The following is an 18,327-nucleotide window of genomic DNA, read 5'->3' on the forward strand; positions in this document are numbered from 1 at the left end:
ACTGGTGCACGCGCAGGTGCACGCGCACGCATGCGCACACCACTGAGGCTCAAAGACACAGGTACACACACACACAGGTAGGTACATGGACATTGCTGATTGTAGGAGTGGTTGCACCACTCAAAAAAAAAAGGACTATGCCTAGGCAGGCTATGAATTGAAATTGGAAATGGGGTCTATTTAATGTGCCTTTTCCTGTTATCGTGAGGCTGTGTGACAGTGTGAGGCTGTGTAATTCGATCGTTCTCTCTCAATTCCCTCTTCCCTATTCTATAAACTCTTTCTTGAGAGCTTGCACAAAAACGAAAATCACTCACTCGATTATTTTATATAGGCAACAATGTGACAAAACTGACAATGAATTGATTCTGATCATGACTCAAGCCAAGTCAATTCAATTAATCCACTGTTACACTATTGAATAGGTGTTTAGAATTAAAACAATGTTAAAATATCCAAATATTATAAACTTGTATAAGATTATAATAATAAACACTTAGTTACATATAAAGAGGATCTTGTACAATGTACACACAAAACTCCAGTAGTATTTAGCCTACTTTGTCACGATTTATAAATAGTCCTATTTGGACTATTTTGAGTATAGCCAAACAAAGGCTACAAAGCAGTGTTGTAGTGCTATTTTTAGAAGTGTGGGGAACACAACATGCACGCACAACACGCACTATAAAACATATGCAGACGAGTATAGCCTATTTAGAAACAGGGTTTAAAATGCTTAATCGTATCCAAAAAAGTAAATGAGAAGTCAAAAAACATATTTTTGCCCACAAATAAGCCAATCATCCCAAATCCAGTTGACAACAAATAAAAAGTGTTAAAAGAAAACCGTGATATTTAACACGATATCTAACATGAATGAACCAACTGTTGTCTTTATTTTTTATCTTTATGTGTGTGTTTGTTGTGTATAACTACTTGTTGAGAAAGTTGATATAAAAAAAAGATGCTCCTGAGCAAGCACGTGATCGTGTTTACGCTCCTGTCCTGTGTGTGCGACTGCATGTGCGTCGTTGCCAACCATTGAGAAAAGTTGTAACCCGAATCCAGGGGGTGTCACCGTTGTTACCCCCCAGGCCAGAAAGGGTATACGTGTCTACGTGGAATGGATTCAGTGCTGTGCTAGCCTATAGAGTTTACACAGATGAGACCGACAGATGAGATGAGACGACAGATATCAAGGTCTACAAAACAAGTTAACAACCCCGATCACTTCAGCTCAACCTGAAATAGTCTACATAAGACGGAGCCTTAAAAGCCAGGGATACAAATCTCGAACTTCTCCAGCCGTGCGTGAATTCACGAACGTCACTGAACGCGTGAGTATAGCTATTTTTTCTGTTTCGTTTCTTTATTTACATGATGAATGATATGCATGCGGCAGGCACTCGCATAGTATACGCTCCAGACAGAGTGACTGCTGTGACTTAGAAAGTGCAAGAGCACTTAGGGCAGGGCAGGGTATATGTTCACGTCAATACAGTGCAAACAAAACAATGAGTGATATTAATACTACTGTCTATAGGTATACTCATTAAACCACAAACCAGCATCTGTCCAAAAATGCGACTGGCTATCTAAATTGCATTCTTAACAGGCTATATGTTTAAAAATTACTCAGCATAACCAACACATTGACATTCTGCATAGTATACTTATAAACTACTGTATCAAACACAATTGGCAACAAGTGAAGGACTGTGCTAGGGGTTGAGGAGGTAGAGAGTCAGAAGAGGTGAGTTTTCAGACTGGGCAGAAACATGGGGAGTGAGTCACTGATTTACTGTGCTCCAATTTTAATTCACAGTATTACCAATCTTGGTGATGGCCACCCCGTTTGTCCCTGTCCCCTTCCCTATGCCACGGTCAGGAGGCTGTCGGTCTTGGTCCAAGAGGACTTCTTCTCCCAGAGGCAGTCATTCCCCTGGCAGTTCTGGGTCCTCCCCTGCCGAAGGGGGCATCCCCTGGGTGAGAGGAGGAGGCGCTGGGTGCTCGGTAGTCCCGGAGCCTGGTGGTCCCAGTGTGCTCCAGCCATGCACCAACCCCGAGGAATGCAGGAGAGCTGCAGTGGACGGGTCATCAGTTCTGAAGGACGGGAACCCCAGGAATAGCTGCATGGACAGACCCAACACCCCAACCCTGCTAGGCTATGAGATCATGGAGGAGAGGGCAAAGTTCACAGTAAGGGACGGGTTAACACAGTGGTTCTGAAACCTTTTTAATTTCAAGGACCCCACCCCCATAACTCTGAGAGCGTACAAATGGAAGCAAATGGACCCATTTGGTTCCATTTGTACACTCACAGAGTTACAAACCTGTAAGGTTCTAACTGACCACCCCCAAGGAACCCTGGGGTCTCGGGACCCCACTTTTGAGAACCAGTAGGTTAAGAGACAGATGTTCTGATCTAGATTTTATTATGGTATAAACAGGACATCCTGATAATGAAGGAAGAACAACTTCAGGCCAGCGGCTTGGAGTAATAAGGGCCGTTCACTAGCACTATAACGATATAACTAAATTTATATTGTTGTTGACCATATATAGTATATTCATACTTCGTAAAAATTATTGAAGTGAACCATCCTTTGGTATAATTTTTATTTCCCATTTCTCAATATGTATGAGAATATGTATACATATTGTATACATCATCATCATACCCGGTTATGCAGGAACGCCAACTGAAAACGACTTTCTGGCCTTGACTGCCCATACATGACGTTAAACTCACTTTGCCACTCAATATGCCACTCACTTTATGCATGCTCATACCCTGTATACACCACATGATAAGTATAACATAATACTGTGTCTGCACTAGTGTCACATTCACATCATATGGTTTCCTTTAGTAAAAGCTGCGAGCGTGTGTGTGTGTGTGTGTGTGTGTGTGTGTGTGTGTGTGTGTGTGTGTGCGCGTGCACTTGTGCTCGCATGTGTGTGTGATGTGTGTGCCATGTGTCATGTGTGTCTGTCTGAGTCAAGCCAGTCAGTCACAAGGTGGTGAGTGTGAAGAGCTTAACTCAGTTTGAAATAGCATCTGTATTCTCTCTATCTGCCTGGAAGGAGATCAGCTGTTTGCCTCAAAGAGGTCTGTGTGTAATAGAACGTTGTCATCAATACAAATTAATTATTGAGCTACATCTATTATGAAATAACATTTTTGCTAAATACTACAGTATCTCCTATTCACTCAATCATCTACCAGTTTTTATTATTATAAAATGATAATTATGTTTCTGTGATCAAACTTACTTTTTAGTTTGTTTTTGCTTTTTCAGGCCTTTATTGATAATAGTAGATTGAAAGGAAATAGGGAGAGAGAGACAGGGAGTGACACGCAGCAAAGGTCGTCAGGATCTGGATTTGAACCTGCGACACTGCCTGCTTGTTCAGGGGAGAAATAGCATTCACATTCAGGTCAAAATTTGTGTTAAACCAGAAAGAGGATTGTGTCAAAGGTCATGTCAAACCAGCCATAGGACCACAGGACCAAATACAACCAAACCAGTTGCATAAGTTTTATTGTTTTAACAACATAGCTTAGCTTATAACACAGCTTTCAGCAACGGATTTAACAATTATCAATCATCTATCCATCATTACTCTCTGACGAAGTTGTCTCCATAACATTGCAAAATATATACTATTACTCATTCCTCAACGTCATGCGTGATTTGTGGCTTTTGAATGGATGCTTATTTCCCCTGTGTGTGTCCTGATTTTAAGTTTAAAGTAAGGATGTATTTGGCCATATCTGTGATGGATGGGTATACGTGGAGGTAACACAGATCGAAGGGGAAACGGAATTCAACAGTTCCACATTCTGCTATTTTACACAGTAAGTAACAAACAGGTTTGCTCCACAGGGGATTCGTGCCATCACACCACATCTGTGTTTGTTTCTGTGTCTGTTCAGGTTTATAAGATCTTGGTGACCGGGAGTCAGGGAGACAGCTGGGTGATCTTCAGAAGGTACGCTGACTTCTCCAGGCTCAATGACAGGGTGAGAGCTGCAAACAATGTCACCCATCACCACATTCTGTTTACTCTGTATGCACCATTGTTTCATCTGTCAACAATCAAAGGCCTTAATTGGCCATAGGGGTTAAAATATGTAGGAATAAATCTGTAAATCTGTGTGAAAAACCTTATTGGATGTGTATTGTGTACGTATGTATGTGTGTGTGCTGTGTCTCTGTAGATGAAAGAAGTTTTCCCCAGGTTCCGCCTGGCTCTGCCTCCCAAGCGCTGGTTTAAAGACAACTACGACATGGACTTTTTAGAGGAGAGGCAGATCGGACTTCAGACCTTCCTACAGAATTTGATAGCTCATAAAGACATCATCAACAGGTACACAATATTCTCTCTCTCTCTCTCTCTCTCTCACACACACACACACACACACACACACACACACACACACACACACACACACACACACACACACACACACACACACACACTGTGTTAAAAGGTAGGGTAAGTGATTTTCTTTGGGTAAAATGTTACAAAGCTCTATATTGTGATAGTACTCATTGCTAGAGAGTTTGTTCAGTAACAGGAGTCTCCATGTCTCTCCTGCTTTTTATTAAACAGAAAATGCTTTTTTAGGTTGGGATACGGGCCCAATTTTATCCAATCAGTTTGTTAGAGAACACAGTCAGGATACAGATTAAACAAGTGGAATTGTAAGTGATGACAAAGAATTGAGCAGACAACATTGGAACTGGAACACTGTAAAAAAAATAAGCTGATAAATGGCTATTCTCTCCTGATTGGATGACATTTTGGCACCTACCTGAAAATATATTTTCTGTTTATTAAAGAGCTGGAGAGACATGGAGACCTGTTACTGAATAAACACTATAGCAAGGGGGGGGGGGGCACGAAACCGAATCAGCCAGGCTAACGGTGGCACAGTCGGTAGCGCTGTCGCCTCACAGCTAGAAGGTCCTGGGTTTGATTCCCGCTGGGGACGCCGTAGGCGCCGGGGAAAGTATCATAGTAGCTTGTTTACAACTGAAACGGACTTCCTGTGCATAACTTCCTCTTCAAAATAAGAGCCACATGTAATGATTAGTCAACACTAGCTTTATTTCTAAATCTACTTACAGGACATTAACATCACAAATCAAAAGTTCCTTTTGAATGCCTGTCAGATTTCTCTACATAACTGTCTCAGCTGTTGGTGCGCAAATGCGCCTTGCATGCCTTTGATCTACGCGCAGAAAACATTTTGACGACTTATGCGCACTGGCGCATCGGTTGTGTGCCCCCCTGATTATTAATAACATCTGAACATGTAACATGTAAACACAACATGAACATAGTACTCTTATTATGCATATCGCATTCTTGCAGAGAAATATTTGAGTAAAAAAAAAAGAAAAACGAATGGTTCAAGCCCATTAATTAAGATTCGAGTGCCAACCCTAACGAGCGAGTCACTGTTAGGGTAAAGTTTATGTTTTGCCATGTAGAGGTGATGATCTACTGCAGGGATACTCAAATAGATTTACCTGTGGGCCACATTACAAAAATGGCAAGGGGCCAGGGGCCAGTAGATAAAATTACGACATTAATGATACTTGATAACTTCTCTCTTTCAATTGCTTTATTTTCGCAAAATGTATCAAAGTACAATGTGCATGCACACAATATGTAAATAAATAAATGTGTTACATTTTCTTGCATAAACACAAAGAGCTGTTTCCATAACTGCACAAATTATTGCACATAACATGAGTAGCTGTTATAATAACATAATAACATAACATGAGTAGCTCTTTGCCTGCCTGCCTGCCTGCCTGCCTGCCTGCCTGCCTGCCTGTCTGTCTGTCTGTCTGTCCATGAGTAGTTATTTGTCTGTCTGTCAATGAGTAGCTGTCTTACTGTCTGCCTGTCTATGAGTAGCTGTCTGCCTGCCTGTCTATGAGTAGCTGTCTGTCTGTCTGTCTGCCTGCCTGCCTGTCCAATTGTCCATGAGTAGCTGTCTGTCTGCCTGTCTGAGTAGCTGTCTGCCTGCCTGCCTAATTGTCCATGAGTAGCTGTCTGTCTGCCTGTCTATGAGTAGCTGTCTGCCTGCCTGCCTAATTGTCCATGAGTAGCTGTCTGTCTGCCTGTCTATGAGTAGCTGTCTGCCTTCCTGCCTGTCCAATTGTCCATGAGTAGCTGTCTGTCTGTCTATGAGTAGCTGTCTGCCTGCCTGCCCAATTGTCTATGAGTAGCTGTCTGTCTGTCTATGAGTAGCTGTCTGCCTTCCTGCCTGTCCAATTGTCCATGAGTAGCTGTCTGTCTGTCTATGAGTAGCTGTCTGCCTTCCTGCCTGTCCAATTGTCCATGAGTAGCTGTCTGCCTGCCTGTCCAATTCTCCATGAGTAGCTGTCTGTCTGCCTGTCTATGAGTAGCTGTCTGACTGCCTGCCTGTCCAATTCTCCATGAGTAGCTGTCTGTCTGTCTGCCTGTCTATGAGTAGCTGTCTGCCTGCCTGCCAGCCAGCAAGTTGGTTAACAGAAAATAAATTGTTATGGCTGAGTAAAATAAAATACAATAAACAGAATTTGCCTGAAAATAGATTACCCAGCTATGACCTTTTTCATGAAAAAAAATGAGTAGTGATATGGCTGACTGAGTAAAATAAAACAATATACCTGAAAATAGATAGCTATAAGTGAAGAGCAATTTCCGCAATTTCCGCAATTACCATTTCCGCAATTTCCTCAATTTCCATTTCCGCAATTTCCATTTCCACCATTTCCGCAATTTCCGCAATTACAATTTCCGCAATTTCCATTTCCACCATTTCCGCAATTTCCACAATTACAATTTCCGCAATTTCCATTTCCATTTCCAACTATTAATGGCAGCTGGGTTTCATCATTCAAATAAAATAGAATTCTGTCCGTTTAGCTATAAAATTATGTCAGGGAATAGGGATACACAGTATGGGCCTGATTCATTAAAAAGAAATACGCCACCGTTACACTGTGGTGGAAACAGATATCGTATTTATCCGTCCGATCAAGCTACGTTGAGATGACGTGTTATTCAGAGAGCGGTGTGTACCACAGGTGCGCTGGCGTATCGCAGGTGTATGTCATACTGAATGCAGTGGGTGCAAAGTGATCGGAAAAGCACCCGACAACCTCATTTGCATTGATCCACGCCCCATATCGCACCATAAAAGGCTTCAAGCATGACTCAGCAGACAGCAGTTTGGTCTGTCAAAAAAAGAAAAAAGGCTTTGCAGCCGCAGACTATGCGGCTTCACAGCCGCGGTCAATGCATGAATATAGCCCGCACTCTATTAATATGTCCACAACGGTGCGTGCTCCGCTGCTGAAACAATATAATTATAATTTATTTAATTAAGTTCGGGACCAAGGCGGGTGCTGCACTCATACCTTTGCACTTTGCAGTCAGAGGTAAAACATAGGCTATCCTATCCGATATTTAAAATATCGGATATATGTCAATGCAAAAGTCGTCTTTTGAGAGAGAGAGAGAGAGAGAGAGAGAGAGAGAGAGAGAGGAGAGAGGGAGGGGGGCATGGCTTGCGCGATAAAGAACAGTACAAGCCTATACATTCATAAGTGAATAATTGGGATCCTCTTGTCTGAAGAATTTAAGAAATTATAATCCAGTGAGTTTAGCCAGTGAGTTAAACTATTCTGTGTGTGGCATCCATGCATGTGATCAATATCAATACATGATTATAAAGTCTGTCCTTCATATTTGCAAGCACGGGAGCAGCGCATGTGGAGCTGCGGAGCGGACCGTTGCCCCGTCGGCTAGAATGCTGTCGGAAAAAAGGCCGCCTCCCAGGCTAATGTGGTCTTCTATTTTTTATACAGGGCTATATAGCCCATTCATTTTCCAATGTGAATCGGATCGGCAGCACGCTGCTGTCTGCCCACCCCCCCACACACACACACACACACACACACACACACACACACACACACACACACACACACACACTGCACACACACACACACACACACCGACCGACAGTCAACTGACTCAAGGAGCTCCGTAACAAAACAATTTCAATAGGCCTGCCGCCTACTGCAGGCATTACTACACTAAACAATGTTGGATTCGTAGTGCAGAATGCAGATAAGCCTATGTGTTCTTATTATAATTGTGAGTTTGTTTTTTAACATGCGCGAGAGCCGATCTACAAGCTCACAACCGTTGCACTGCGAGTAGAAAGCTGTCAAGTGAGAAGCGCAATCGCGCATGCTATAGTAATATCCAAATGAATAAATAAAAAGGTGTCGGGCTTGCAGGGGCAGTTTCTGTATGGGGAAATGCATGCATTTAGGCATACAAGTGCACTCAGCTTTTATTATATAGGCTATCATTTATTTTGTGCTGATCGACCAATATGTCATGGGGACACATGCCTACATATTTTATCTGAGATTTGGGAACAATTTATTGATTCAGCATGAAGACTAAAGCCTTCTGAATAAATCTCACGTGTATGCTTCCGCAAATGTCTCCCGTCTGGGCCGTCTCCGCCACCTAAAGACGTCCCGTGGGAATTGACGGAGTTTCCGACCAACGTACGTGAGCGTCAAGTTCACGGCCATTTCCATGAATTCCAAATTAATGTGGGAAATCCACGTAAATGCCTTTCCGATAGCTTCACGTCATGTTATCACCGTAAACGTCGTTGTGAATCAGGCCCTATATGTCTTTCATTTGCATTGCATCTCCCCCCCCCCCCCCAAGCTTTTATTTTCGTTCGAGTAATAGTACAACTCTAATAGTATTACTTATAATAATGTAATTAAAGATAACTTCATTCAGATTTTTTTATTTTTATTTCATTTTCCAGATTTTTTTTTCTTCTTTTTTCTAGATTTTCATTGGTGGGCCAGTCATAATGGTCCCGCGGGCCTGATGTGGCCCGCGGGCCTGAGGTTGAGTATCACTGATCTACTGAAATGCATTTAACTGTTCTCTTCCTCCGCCAGTGAAGCGGTTAGACATTTCCTGTGTCTGGACGAGCCGCCAGGCCCATTCGACAGTCTGGAAGAGAGCAGGGTGAGATGTCTGCACCATTTAGTACACTCAGTACCCCAAAGTTGTAGTTCAATAGTGCACATTACAATCACTTGCATACAATTCATTAGTGTAAGTGTATTAGGTCTGGGAAATTATCTGTCCTTGTCTGTCCACCATGATGTTATCTTCCTGAGTATTTTGTTTAACTTTTCAATGGAAGCACCGTGTTTTTTGGAAGCCCCTGCAGTGTGATAAGGCGTTGAGCGTTTATTTTGTGCTTGTGTGTTGAGTAGATATAAAAATAAATAAATAATCGTTTATTAATTGTAATCAGGCAAAAGTTGTATATGAACCATACAGTGGGTTGTTAATGTTTGGTGAGCTCAGGTTTCTTTTGCACCCAGGCTTTCTGTGAAACACTAGAAGAGACCAACCATCGCCTCCAGGGGGAGCTGCTAGACAAACAGAGAGAAATTGACCGTTTGAAACATGCTCTGGAGGAAAAGGAAGAGCACATTGGAGTCCTGGAGAAAACAGTCAAGTAAAGATCTGCTTTGCTAGATCAAGTATCATTGTCTGCCCCTGTCCCTGCATGCTGAAAGTGTGAGGATATTAACATGTGTACATTACACATGTGCCAAGACCAGTGGTTCTCAAACATTTTCATGTCATGGACAGCCAAATTCTTACATGTATTTATGGCCCCTGACCCTAAATTGAAAATAGTTTATGACAGGGACCCGCAAGCCGATCTACAACCTCACAATACGTCACAATCCGCCAGGTTATGAGATTGTAAATCGGTTATTTTGAATAGCCAAAATATAAAATAGGGGTTACGTGTTTAAACTCTTCCTTGTTTTGTTGGCGACCACCTAGAATCCCTTCAAGGACCTCTCTGCCCCCAGACCGCAGTTTGAGAACCATTGGCCTAGGCATTATCGGTATATATGTTAATTGGTGTGTAATGCACAGGTCTTTCTTTCTGTGCTGACATTCATTTATTTGTGGTTCCTTCTCAGTGGCCTGACTCTATGTCCAGACAGTTCTAGCAGCTGTGGGCTATCAGCTGTGGGCGTTAACACAGAATCTGCCCAAGACGCTAAGGACGCAGAGGCCAGCAGAGATAGACTGCAAGACACAGATATGAATGCAGAGGTAGACGACACAGGCAGGAAATCCTCAGGAACCGAGACTGACCCAGAGTCCAGTCCAGGAGAAAGGTATGGGTAATACATTATTCTGGGAGCATTTAAGACGGTATGTGTGCAGACCTTCTCCGTTTGTTATGCATTTAGAAACCACCACTGGTGCTATTCAGAGGCGTGCCCAGGGGGTGGCCTCGGGTGGCACAGGCCACACCTGAATCTGAGGTGACACCCGATTACACACATTCGTAAATAAGTTCAGAGAGCGCTGGAATGCCCCAGCAGGGTGCTCCCTCTCGGTTGTTCGGGGAGTGTCGCCGATCGAAAAGAGCTGTTTTCTGTCCCTGTTAACGGTCGGATGAAGTTGCATTACAAAATGTAATGGTTGTTTATTTATCTATTTAGACATTTTCTGTTAGAGGATAAGCCCCTTCATCTTGTTTCTGAGCGGTTCCTCAAGACTATATCTATTGTATGACTGTCGAGGAATAATTTGTCTAAAAAGGTGAAATGTAGAACATTAATACACTGTAATGTTATTAAAGTAGTATATATTATGGGTATTAGTGGAGAACATGGTTATTAGCCTAATGGTATTACGACGCACGTGCGTGCATGCGTAAGTGCATGCATCAATACGGCCACCACAGTCAAAGAAGACTGGACACCCACTGCTATTGTGACCTTTGGGGTGTGTGTGTGTGTGTGTGTGTGTGTGTGTGTGTGTGTGTGTGTGCACGCGCGCGTGTGCGTACGTGTGTGTAATCCTCTACAGATATGAGATTCCTGGGTTAATGAAAAGTCATGGAGCGTACTGGAGTACTCACCCATCACACCTTGAATCGAAAGAACAAAATGAAAGGCAGTGAGACTAGAATATCAGAATGTAACACATTATATTGACAGAACTGGTCTTATTTTAATCTTGTTTCGTTTGATATTAATATTATATGAATGTATTTAGATTCCCTGACGACAGCAAAGTGTGTGTGTGTGTGTGTGTGTGTGTGTGTGTGTGTGTGTGTGTGTGTGTGTGTGTGTGTGTGTGCATGCATCGTGTTATCTATTTATAGTGCATCAAGACAGCCATGTGTTATTTATAGTGCATCAGACATATGTATGTACACATGCAGATATCGAAGAAGTTTATTGTCATGAAGTAAGTGCCTTTGTATTGTCTACCAAGTAATCTCAGCAATAAAATCAGGTTGTTGTAAAACTGATTTGTGGCTGCTGGGTTATGTGTTGATTTGTTGCATCTTTGCTGTAAATATGCGAGAATAGACGTTTGTCAGAAGATGGCGGTATTGTAACTGTTTCCGTAGATTTACAGAACAAAACTTCAATCATCACCAAGGGAATTCCTCCACATGGACACAAAGCTCACGTCTCATGTAATTATCCATCATTGTGGATCATTTTCATTTTATGTGCCCATAAAAAAGGAAACCTATTTGCTGGTTATTTTAAATGAACAAAAGGTGGAGAATAATTTGTTCCAAAGCTTATCCAGTCGCCCTTCATAAATAAATGCATAAATTAATAACGAACTCCAGAAACTTGAATGCTAGTGGGCAGTAAACAATCTCTCCTGGCAGGTGATGTAGTGCAAAACAGATGCAAATGAGCAATAGTCGTAACATTTCTCACATGAGGAAGCTTATTTCGGATCATTTCACTACTGAAATTTATATTGTGTGAAAGTCTGTCAGGAAATCTGGCAAAAACAAGGAACATTTTGTTAGAGGTCCTCTAGTCTAGTTACAGTGGTTCCCAATTTTTTTTCAGGGGACCCATTTTTTAAAGATGAAAAGGGTTAGTGTGTGTGTGTGTGTGTGTGTGTGTGAGAGAGTGCAAAAACATATTTGGGTGACCCAATTGAAATCTCCTTAATTCTGTTGTGTTCCTTGTTTTTGCCTGGTTTCCATTTTGTGTTGTCCTAATAGAAATAATTCAAGTCATACAACTTTTGAAGTTCCAGCTCTACAGTGGTGGTTCTCAAAGTTGGGTCTGGGGACCCCTAGGGGTCCTTGATGTGTGCCATGGGGTACCACAATTTGGTAATATGCAGTAGCATCATCACTTTTATACAGTACATTGACATATTTGAACATTACAATGTTTTGGGAGACGACGTGTTGTTAGATTGTAGATCTGCTTTTGGAAAAATATGTACAGTATCTTAGAGACACCTAAGTCTGTCTGTGGGTTTTGTAGGTATTTAACCAATGAAAAATATTAACCAACTTGAATGAGTCATATTCACCCACCATGGTTGGAATGTGCCTCTGGTTATTGAAAAAGGTCCAACCTGTTTATAATTACAGTGATTCCGATTCCCATTCAACTTTGTTGTCACATTACACTTGTCACATTTTACCGGGGTAAAAGAAAATATTTTTTCACACAACTAATTGAAGACAACTATACAATGTCCAATACAGTTTACAAAGACTGCACTTAATTTTCCTTAAACCATGCACCTTATGTAGGCTACATATCTGTTTAGGGATGTCCTATATTCACTTTTTTCCCCGATATCCAATATCCCAATATTGTCCAACTCCTAATTTCCGATACCTATATGCGGTCGTGGAATTAACATTCCAACAGCGCCACTTTTGCCCCTACTGGTACTCTAAACATAGTCCCATAGTGACATTGCTGTTCCTTGGAGTGGTTGCACCGCTCAAAAAAATTACACCTGTAAACCTGTGATGTGACGATAAAGTTGAGTTGAATTGAGATATATTTCAACGCATATTGCAATTGCAAGTTAAGGTGATGAATGGTAATAGCAAGCAGCAACAATGTAACAACAACGTGATTAAATAATTCAAAATTTTGCCCCTTAAACCTGAAACCCCCTCATGGAACCCTGGGGGGGTCCAGGGCAATAACTCACTCAGCACTGCACCTGTAGTGCAGAGCGACTCCCAAGATGACGAGATCTGCTCCTTATTGATGCATATTTTAGGTCAATCTCTCACCACTTTCATAAAATACACAGCAGCTCATTTAACTCCTCATGATGAATGAAACACATGCAGATGTAACATTTCAATCACACACAACCTTTATTTAACCAGTATAAAATCACAGTGAGACTAAAGTCTCATTTACGAGTGTTAACTCACGAGGCATAAATATTACAGAGCTTTATAACAAATACAGGACAGTAACAATAACAGATCATCGGTACAGCACACCGAGTAAAGCTCAAGGAAATTTCATTAAAGTGTAAAATAACAGATAGACAGAGAGTCCAATATGAAACTAAAATCAATTTTTAGAATTGGCTACACATCGAAGCAGGAGCAGTTACTGGTAAACATGTCCATGGTAATCCTTTTAAAATTCATTAGAGGAATCACAGAAGCAAATTTGAGTCTGGAATGTCCGTCTTGGCACATATGAGCAGACAGCCGCTGACAGAAGAAGCTGCGTTTTACGTAATTTCCGAGTTTGTGGACAGCTGGTGGATGGAAAAGAAGCTCCACCTCTGCGGCTGACTGCCACAGAGGAGAGTGTTTCCGGGAATCTGTCCGTCGCGGCAGTCAGCCGCGGAGGTGGAGATTCTTTTCCATCCACCAGCTGTCTAAAAACTTGGAAATGACGTAAAACGCAGCTTCTTCTGTCCACGGCTGTCTGCTCATATGTGCCCAGACGGATACAAGTCCTTCCACAAGGGCCCAAAGTACGAAATACCTTTTACAGCCTAAAATTACATACTATTTGAGCTGAGATTGAGAGAGTTTTGAACTTAATTTGGAACAAATGTAAGACGGGAGATTACCAAGACTAGTTTTGTAATATGAAAATTGCAGCCTGCAAGATGTTAAAGAGAACAAACCCACTGAGTACATCATTGTACAGTACAATGATGAGATATCCCTGGCCGGGTCATACCAAAGACCCTGCAGTGTCTCCCTGCTTGGCACTCAGCAGGTTGAGCTGACAAGCTGCCAAATCTGGCATTAGAAGAAATCTTCCAAGGTACTTTAGAGTACTTCCAAGTAAAATAGTGATAGACCTAGGTTAGGGTCTCACAGCATGCATTATGGCTCCTGGGAGTGAGTGTCAAAAACAGGAACAAGTGAGCGATAAGAACGGAAAACAGAACAGCAATTGCAAAAGCACTCTGCAGGAAGAATAAAGAGAAAGTCTAAACTCATGACCCTTTCACCTACCTCATTTGAGATATTAAAGCCCGTAAAGTATCTAAGGGCTCACTTGTGTTTCAGCAACACAAGTGAGTGGATACAGTTTAGTCTAATGAGTGACACAGTCTGAGAGATTATACGAGTCAAGCTGCATCACTAACCCTTTAGGTATAGTCCTTCTGTTGTACACTGAATTTGGTACGCTGTACAGCGCCTTTTATGGCTATATTGGCTAGGTGTTGGCTGTGTTGTTGTGGGTTCTTTTATTGACTCAGTCTACAACACAATATTTTTGGCATTCCACTCCAGTGATGGTGGTGTGGATTGGCGCTAGGTAGTTTGTTTTTGTGTGTTTTATGGATTTCTGTCAGAGACCGACCCAGTCAAATCCTCTTTAGGGATGAATAAAGCAGATCTTATCTTATCTTCATTTAAGAATTATTGTTGCGCCAGTCAAGAATGAATTTGATTATGGGAAGACATATGATACACAATTGATTTCAGATGCTTTGCTTGAGAGCAAAGCAGGGCAGAAGAGAATACTGGAAATTCAAATAATGTGGAGAGGAAATTACACGTCTTTTATAGTTATAATTTGGCATTTCTCATAAACAATAAATTAGTTATACACATCTTGGTGATTGAACTAGCTATATGCCACCAACATTCAAAAAACATTGTTTGATTCATGAGTGAGTCAGGATCGAGGAGTGAAAAATGTCCACCCTTATAACCTCACCCATGCTCCCTTACAGCATCATATACCTGAGGGCGACCTCGCCCTAAACCTCGCCCTAAAGGACGAGGTCGCACTAAAACAAAAGGTCTGGGAATGCCTGTATATGGTCTACATATATATATTTATTTATTTTACTTGACGTTTTCAGGCCAGGTAGGGTGTAAAATGTGTGCTAATTAGTAAGGCCAGCCAGGGCCACTGGCCAGCCCAGTTACGGCCTAGGTAGGGCCGGGCCTTAAAGGACCACTTCACCACTTTTCAACTTATCTTCATATAATTGGTCCTAACTAATGTAATGTTCATGATAAAATAGCACAATTATTTTCTACTCAGTCTGTGTCTCATAGGAGGGCTGTGGGCAGTTCAGAAACCTGTCCACCAGTGACATCATCATTAGGCAGATTTTTTTTAAACAATATTTAGATTTGTTGCGACCAAAGGTCACAGTTAACTATGCATTTCCCGTCAGTCAGTTGGTGTCAGTCAGTGTATCCCATACATGGGGAAAGCCCCCATATATGGTGCCCATGCAGGTTTCGTGACATCATGTGACATCATCAGGGATGATAGTAAATCAGGGATCATAGTAAATGCAACTTGCTGTCGCAATGAAGCCCATATGCAGTATGGAGATCCCTGATGTCATCAATATTAGTATATGGATATATGTTAGAACCTGTTCTGACATTCCATATGTTGATCCTTCCCCATCCATCCATCCTTCCACTTCGATGTCTCCCTTTTGACTGATACCTGTCCATTTAAACTCTAGACGGGCCTGCCCCAAAGTTATTTGTGCAGCCGCTATTTATAATAGTACATTTAATTTCATATTTAACTTAGACAAGCTCAGTGGTTCCAAAGCTGGGGTCCACCGTCCAGGGACCCTCAGGGTTCCTTTGAGGGTGTTCCAAATGGACCCTTAAAAGTCTGTAACTCAAGAGCGTACAAATGGAAGCAAATGGACTTGTAGTAGGCCTGTGTATGGGTCTTTGAAATTGAAAGGTTTGAAAACCACTGTTAGATGCCAATCTTGTTTTGAATGCTAGACAAGGTACATTTAATCTAGGTGAATTGTGACATGCTCAAGGTTAGGTGACAGCCATTGGGATTTAGAACAATGTTCTCTTAATTTCTGGAGATGACCATGCCTTTGTGGTAATGATTTGGTCTATATAGCCACAAGGAAACAAATGTAAAAATCTGATAACAGCATGTCATCTGTCTGTCCTCCCTGAATGTGTGTGGGTGTGGCTGATTTATCCTGTTGTGCATTGATTGATTTAATGCACAACAGCTCTGAGAATGACCACAGCCATCGCTCAGCCTTCACACCTATACAGTAGATATACCCTAGATATAAACTAGTGCGTAAGAAGTTGCACCTTATCGGTTGTCGTACCTTTATGCCCTATATATCGTCATATGACGAAGAGACCAAATAACCAATCTATTTACAAGCTCACACCGTGTCAGTTTGCAAAAAGTTTAACAACATGGTGAAAGTTGTTAAAATGTCTCAAACATTTTGGCACTGGGATCAGACGCTGCCTTGTATTAGTGCTCTGTTGGTTGCTGTGAAGGCAATTCCCAGCATGTTTTATGTTTTATCATTATGCTTAATTATTTTTTTGTCACAGATTGCGTCACAGACCACCTCGCAGACCACCTGTGCAAAAAGCTAAACTGGAGGTGAATGTGAATTACAGACAGACAACCCATGACGACTCTTATCCGCTACCTTGCATCGGTGATGCCCCATGAGTCCATGACCATGTATCAGGCTCCAGCAAGTTCAGTTCACTGGACCATTGCACTCTCCCTGCCTGGATGCCAACGATGAACCTCTGCCCCAAACTTTCCAGAACAGCCTGTTATAGCACCACCATGAGGCAGCTTTTCACCTTTTTTACCTAGAACTGCACCGATTTGCGTGAAACGTTGCATGCACCCTCCCTAGACTCCTAGAGGGTGCATGCACCTGCATTTTTCACATAGCGCCACCAGAAGGCTGACTTTTGTAAAACATATTTTTTTATATTACTCCAGATTCTGTCCAAAAATCCCGCAAATCGATACATCTCTATAGTCATGTGCTCAAGACAGATCTGTCCGATATTTCATATTCCATCCTAATTGGCTAACATTGGCTTTCAAAGTTTGCAGGATTGGCCCGTTTTGAACAAAAAGCCTAAAATCATGAATGTAGCATGCAATTTGAATAATTGAATACAGTATATCCCACCCTTCACATTGGCCTGTTATAGCGCCACCAACAGGTGGATTTTTGCAAAACACAACCAATGGCCATCAAAAGCATGAGAAGAAATTGCACCCTTTTCACATTGGCCTATTATAGCGCCACCAGGAGGCCACAAACTGACCTGGTCTGGTGGAGACCGGTGCCCCGAGGGGCACTTTTTCTAGTTTGGACAGTGAAAACCCATAGGCCTGATTTATACTTAGGGGCACACAAGTATCGTGTATGGAAAATAGCTGACAACGCATCACAGCCATAAGGTGTTGTGAGCTTGTAGATTTGGTACACGACAACCGTACAAGACTAAGTATTACCCAAGCTACGTCACGTGGAGGCTGTGTAGCCTCCAAGACTGTTAGTTGGCTGCAGAGGTACTTCCCAACATGACTCGGCATGTCTGTGTCTTTTATGTTCGTGTTCATTGGTTAATGTGCAAGGGAATGTGTTTATTTGGGTTTAATATGTTACGTATCGTATTATGTTAGCGTTTTATTGTTCAATTATTTGTATCATGAGTGTTTGTTCACTAACATGGATCTCCCCATCTCTCTAGCTTTAGTAAACAGAAAATAGATTTTCAGGTCGGATGCCAATTTCATCCAATAAGGATAATGTTCAGACAGTTATTGCATGCAATAAAGCAAAGACTTCATCTATACAATACCTTTGTCCATTATTTACAGGGCACACATTCAACATGAAAATATAAAAGGCATTCATATCATGCAGTATATACCAGCTCAGTGGACTTGCGGTTAGAGTGTACGCCCTGAGACTGGGAGGTCAAGGTTCAATCCCCGGCTGGGTCATACCAAAGACTCTAAAAATGGGACCCGATGCCTCCCTGCTTGGCACTCAGTATCACGGGTTAGATTGGGGGTAAGTCCCTGCGACATACTAGCGTCATGTCCAGGGGGTGTACTTCTACATCAAGCTGCCTCACGCTACAGAAACAGGAGACAGGCTCCTGCCCTA

General features: G+C 42.0%; 1 protein-coding gene across 2 annotated transcripts; it reads left to right on the plus strand.

Moving 5' to 3' along the window:
• The first annotated feature begins 1,093 nt into the window (after window positions 1–1,093).
• On the plus strand, window positions 1,094–11,380 carry LOC308326337 (sorting nexin-16-like). Of its 2 annotated transcripts, none has more exons than XM_080779143.1 (8): window positions 1,094–1,340; window positions 1,829–2,202; window positions 3,944–4,030; window positions 4,229–4,377; window positions 9,012–9,081; window positions 9,447–9,583; window positions 10,065–10,265; window positions 10,966–11,380. In XM_080779143.1, the coding sequence occupies exons 2-8, from the start codon at window positions 1,846–1,848 to the stop codon at window positions 11,057–11,059; spliced, it is 1,095 nt and encodes a 364-aa protein (XP_080635269.1). In that variant the 5' UTR covers window positions 1,094–1,340; window positions 1,829–1,845; the 3' UTR covers window positions 11,060–11,380. The 2 variants fall into 2 exon arrangements, with proteins under 2 accessions (XP_080635269.1, XP_080635270.1); XM_080779144.1 differs by having other exon boundaries at window positions 1,892–2,202.
• Window positions 11,381–18,327: the final 6,947 nt, after the last annotated feature.

Source organism: Protomyctophum bolini (genome assembly GCF_963924005.1).
Source record: "Protomyctophum bolini genome assembly, chromosome: 12".
In the NCBI taxonomy this organism is placed as follows: domain Eukaryota; kingdom Metazoa; phylum Chordata; class Actinopteri; order Myctophiformes; family Myctophidae; genus Protomyctophum; species Protomyctophum bolini.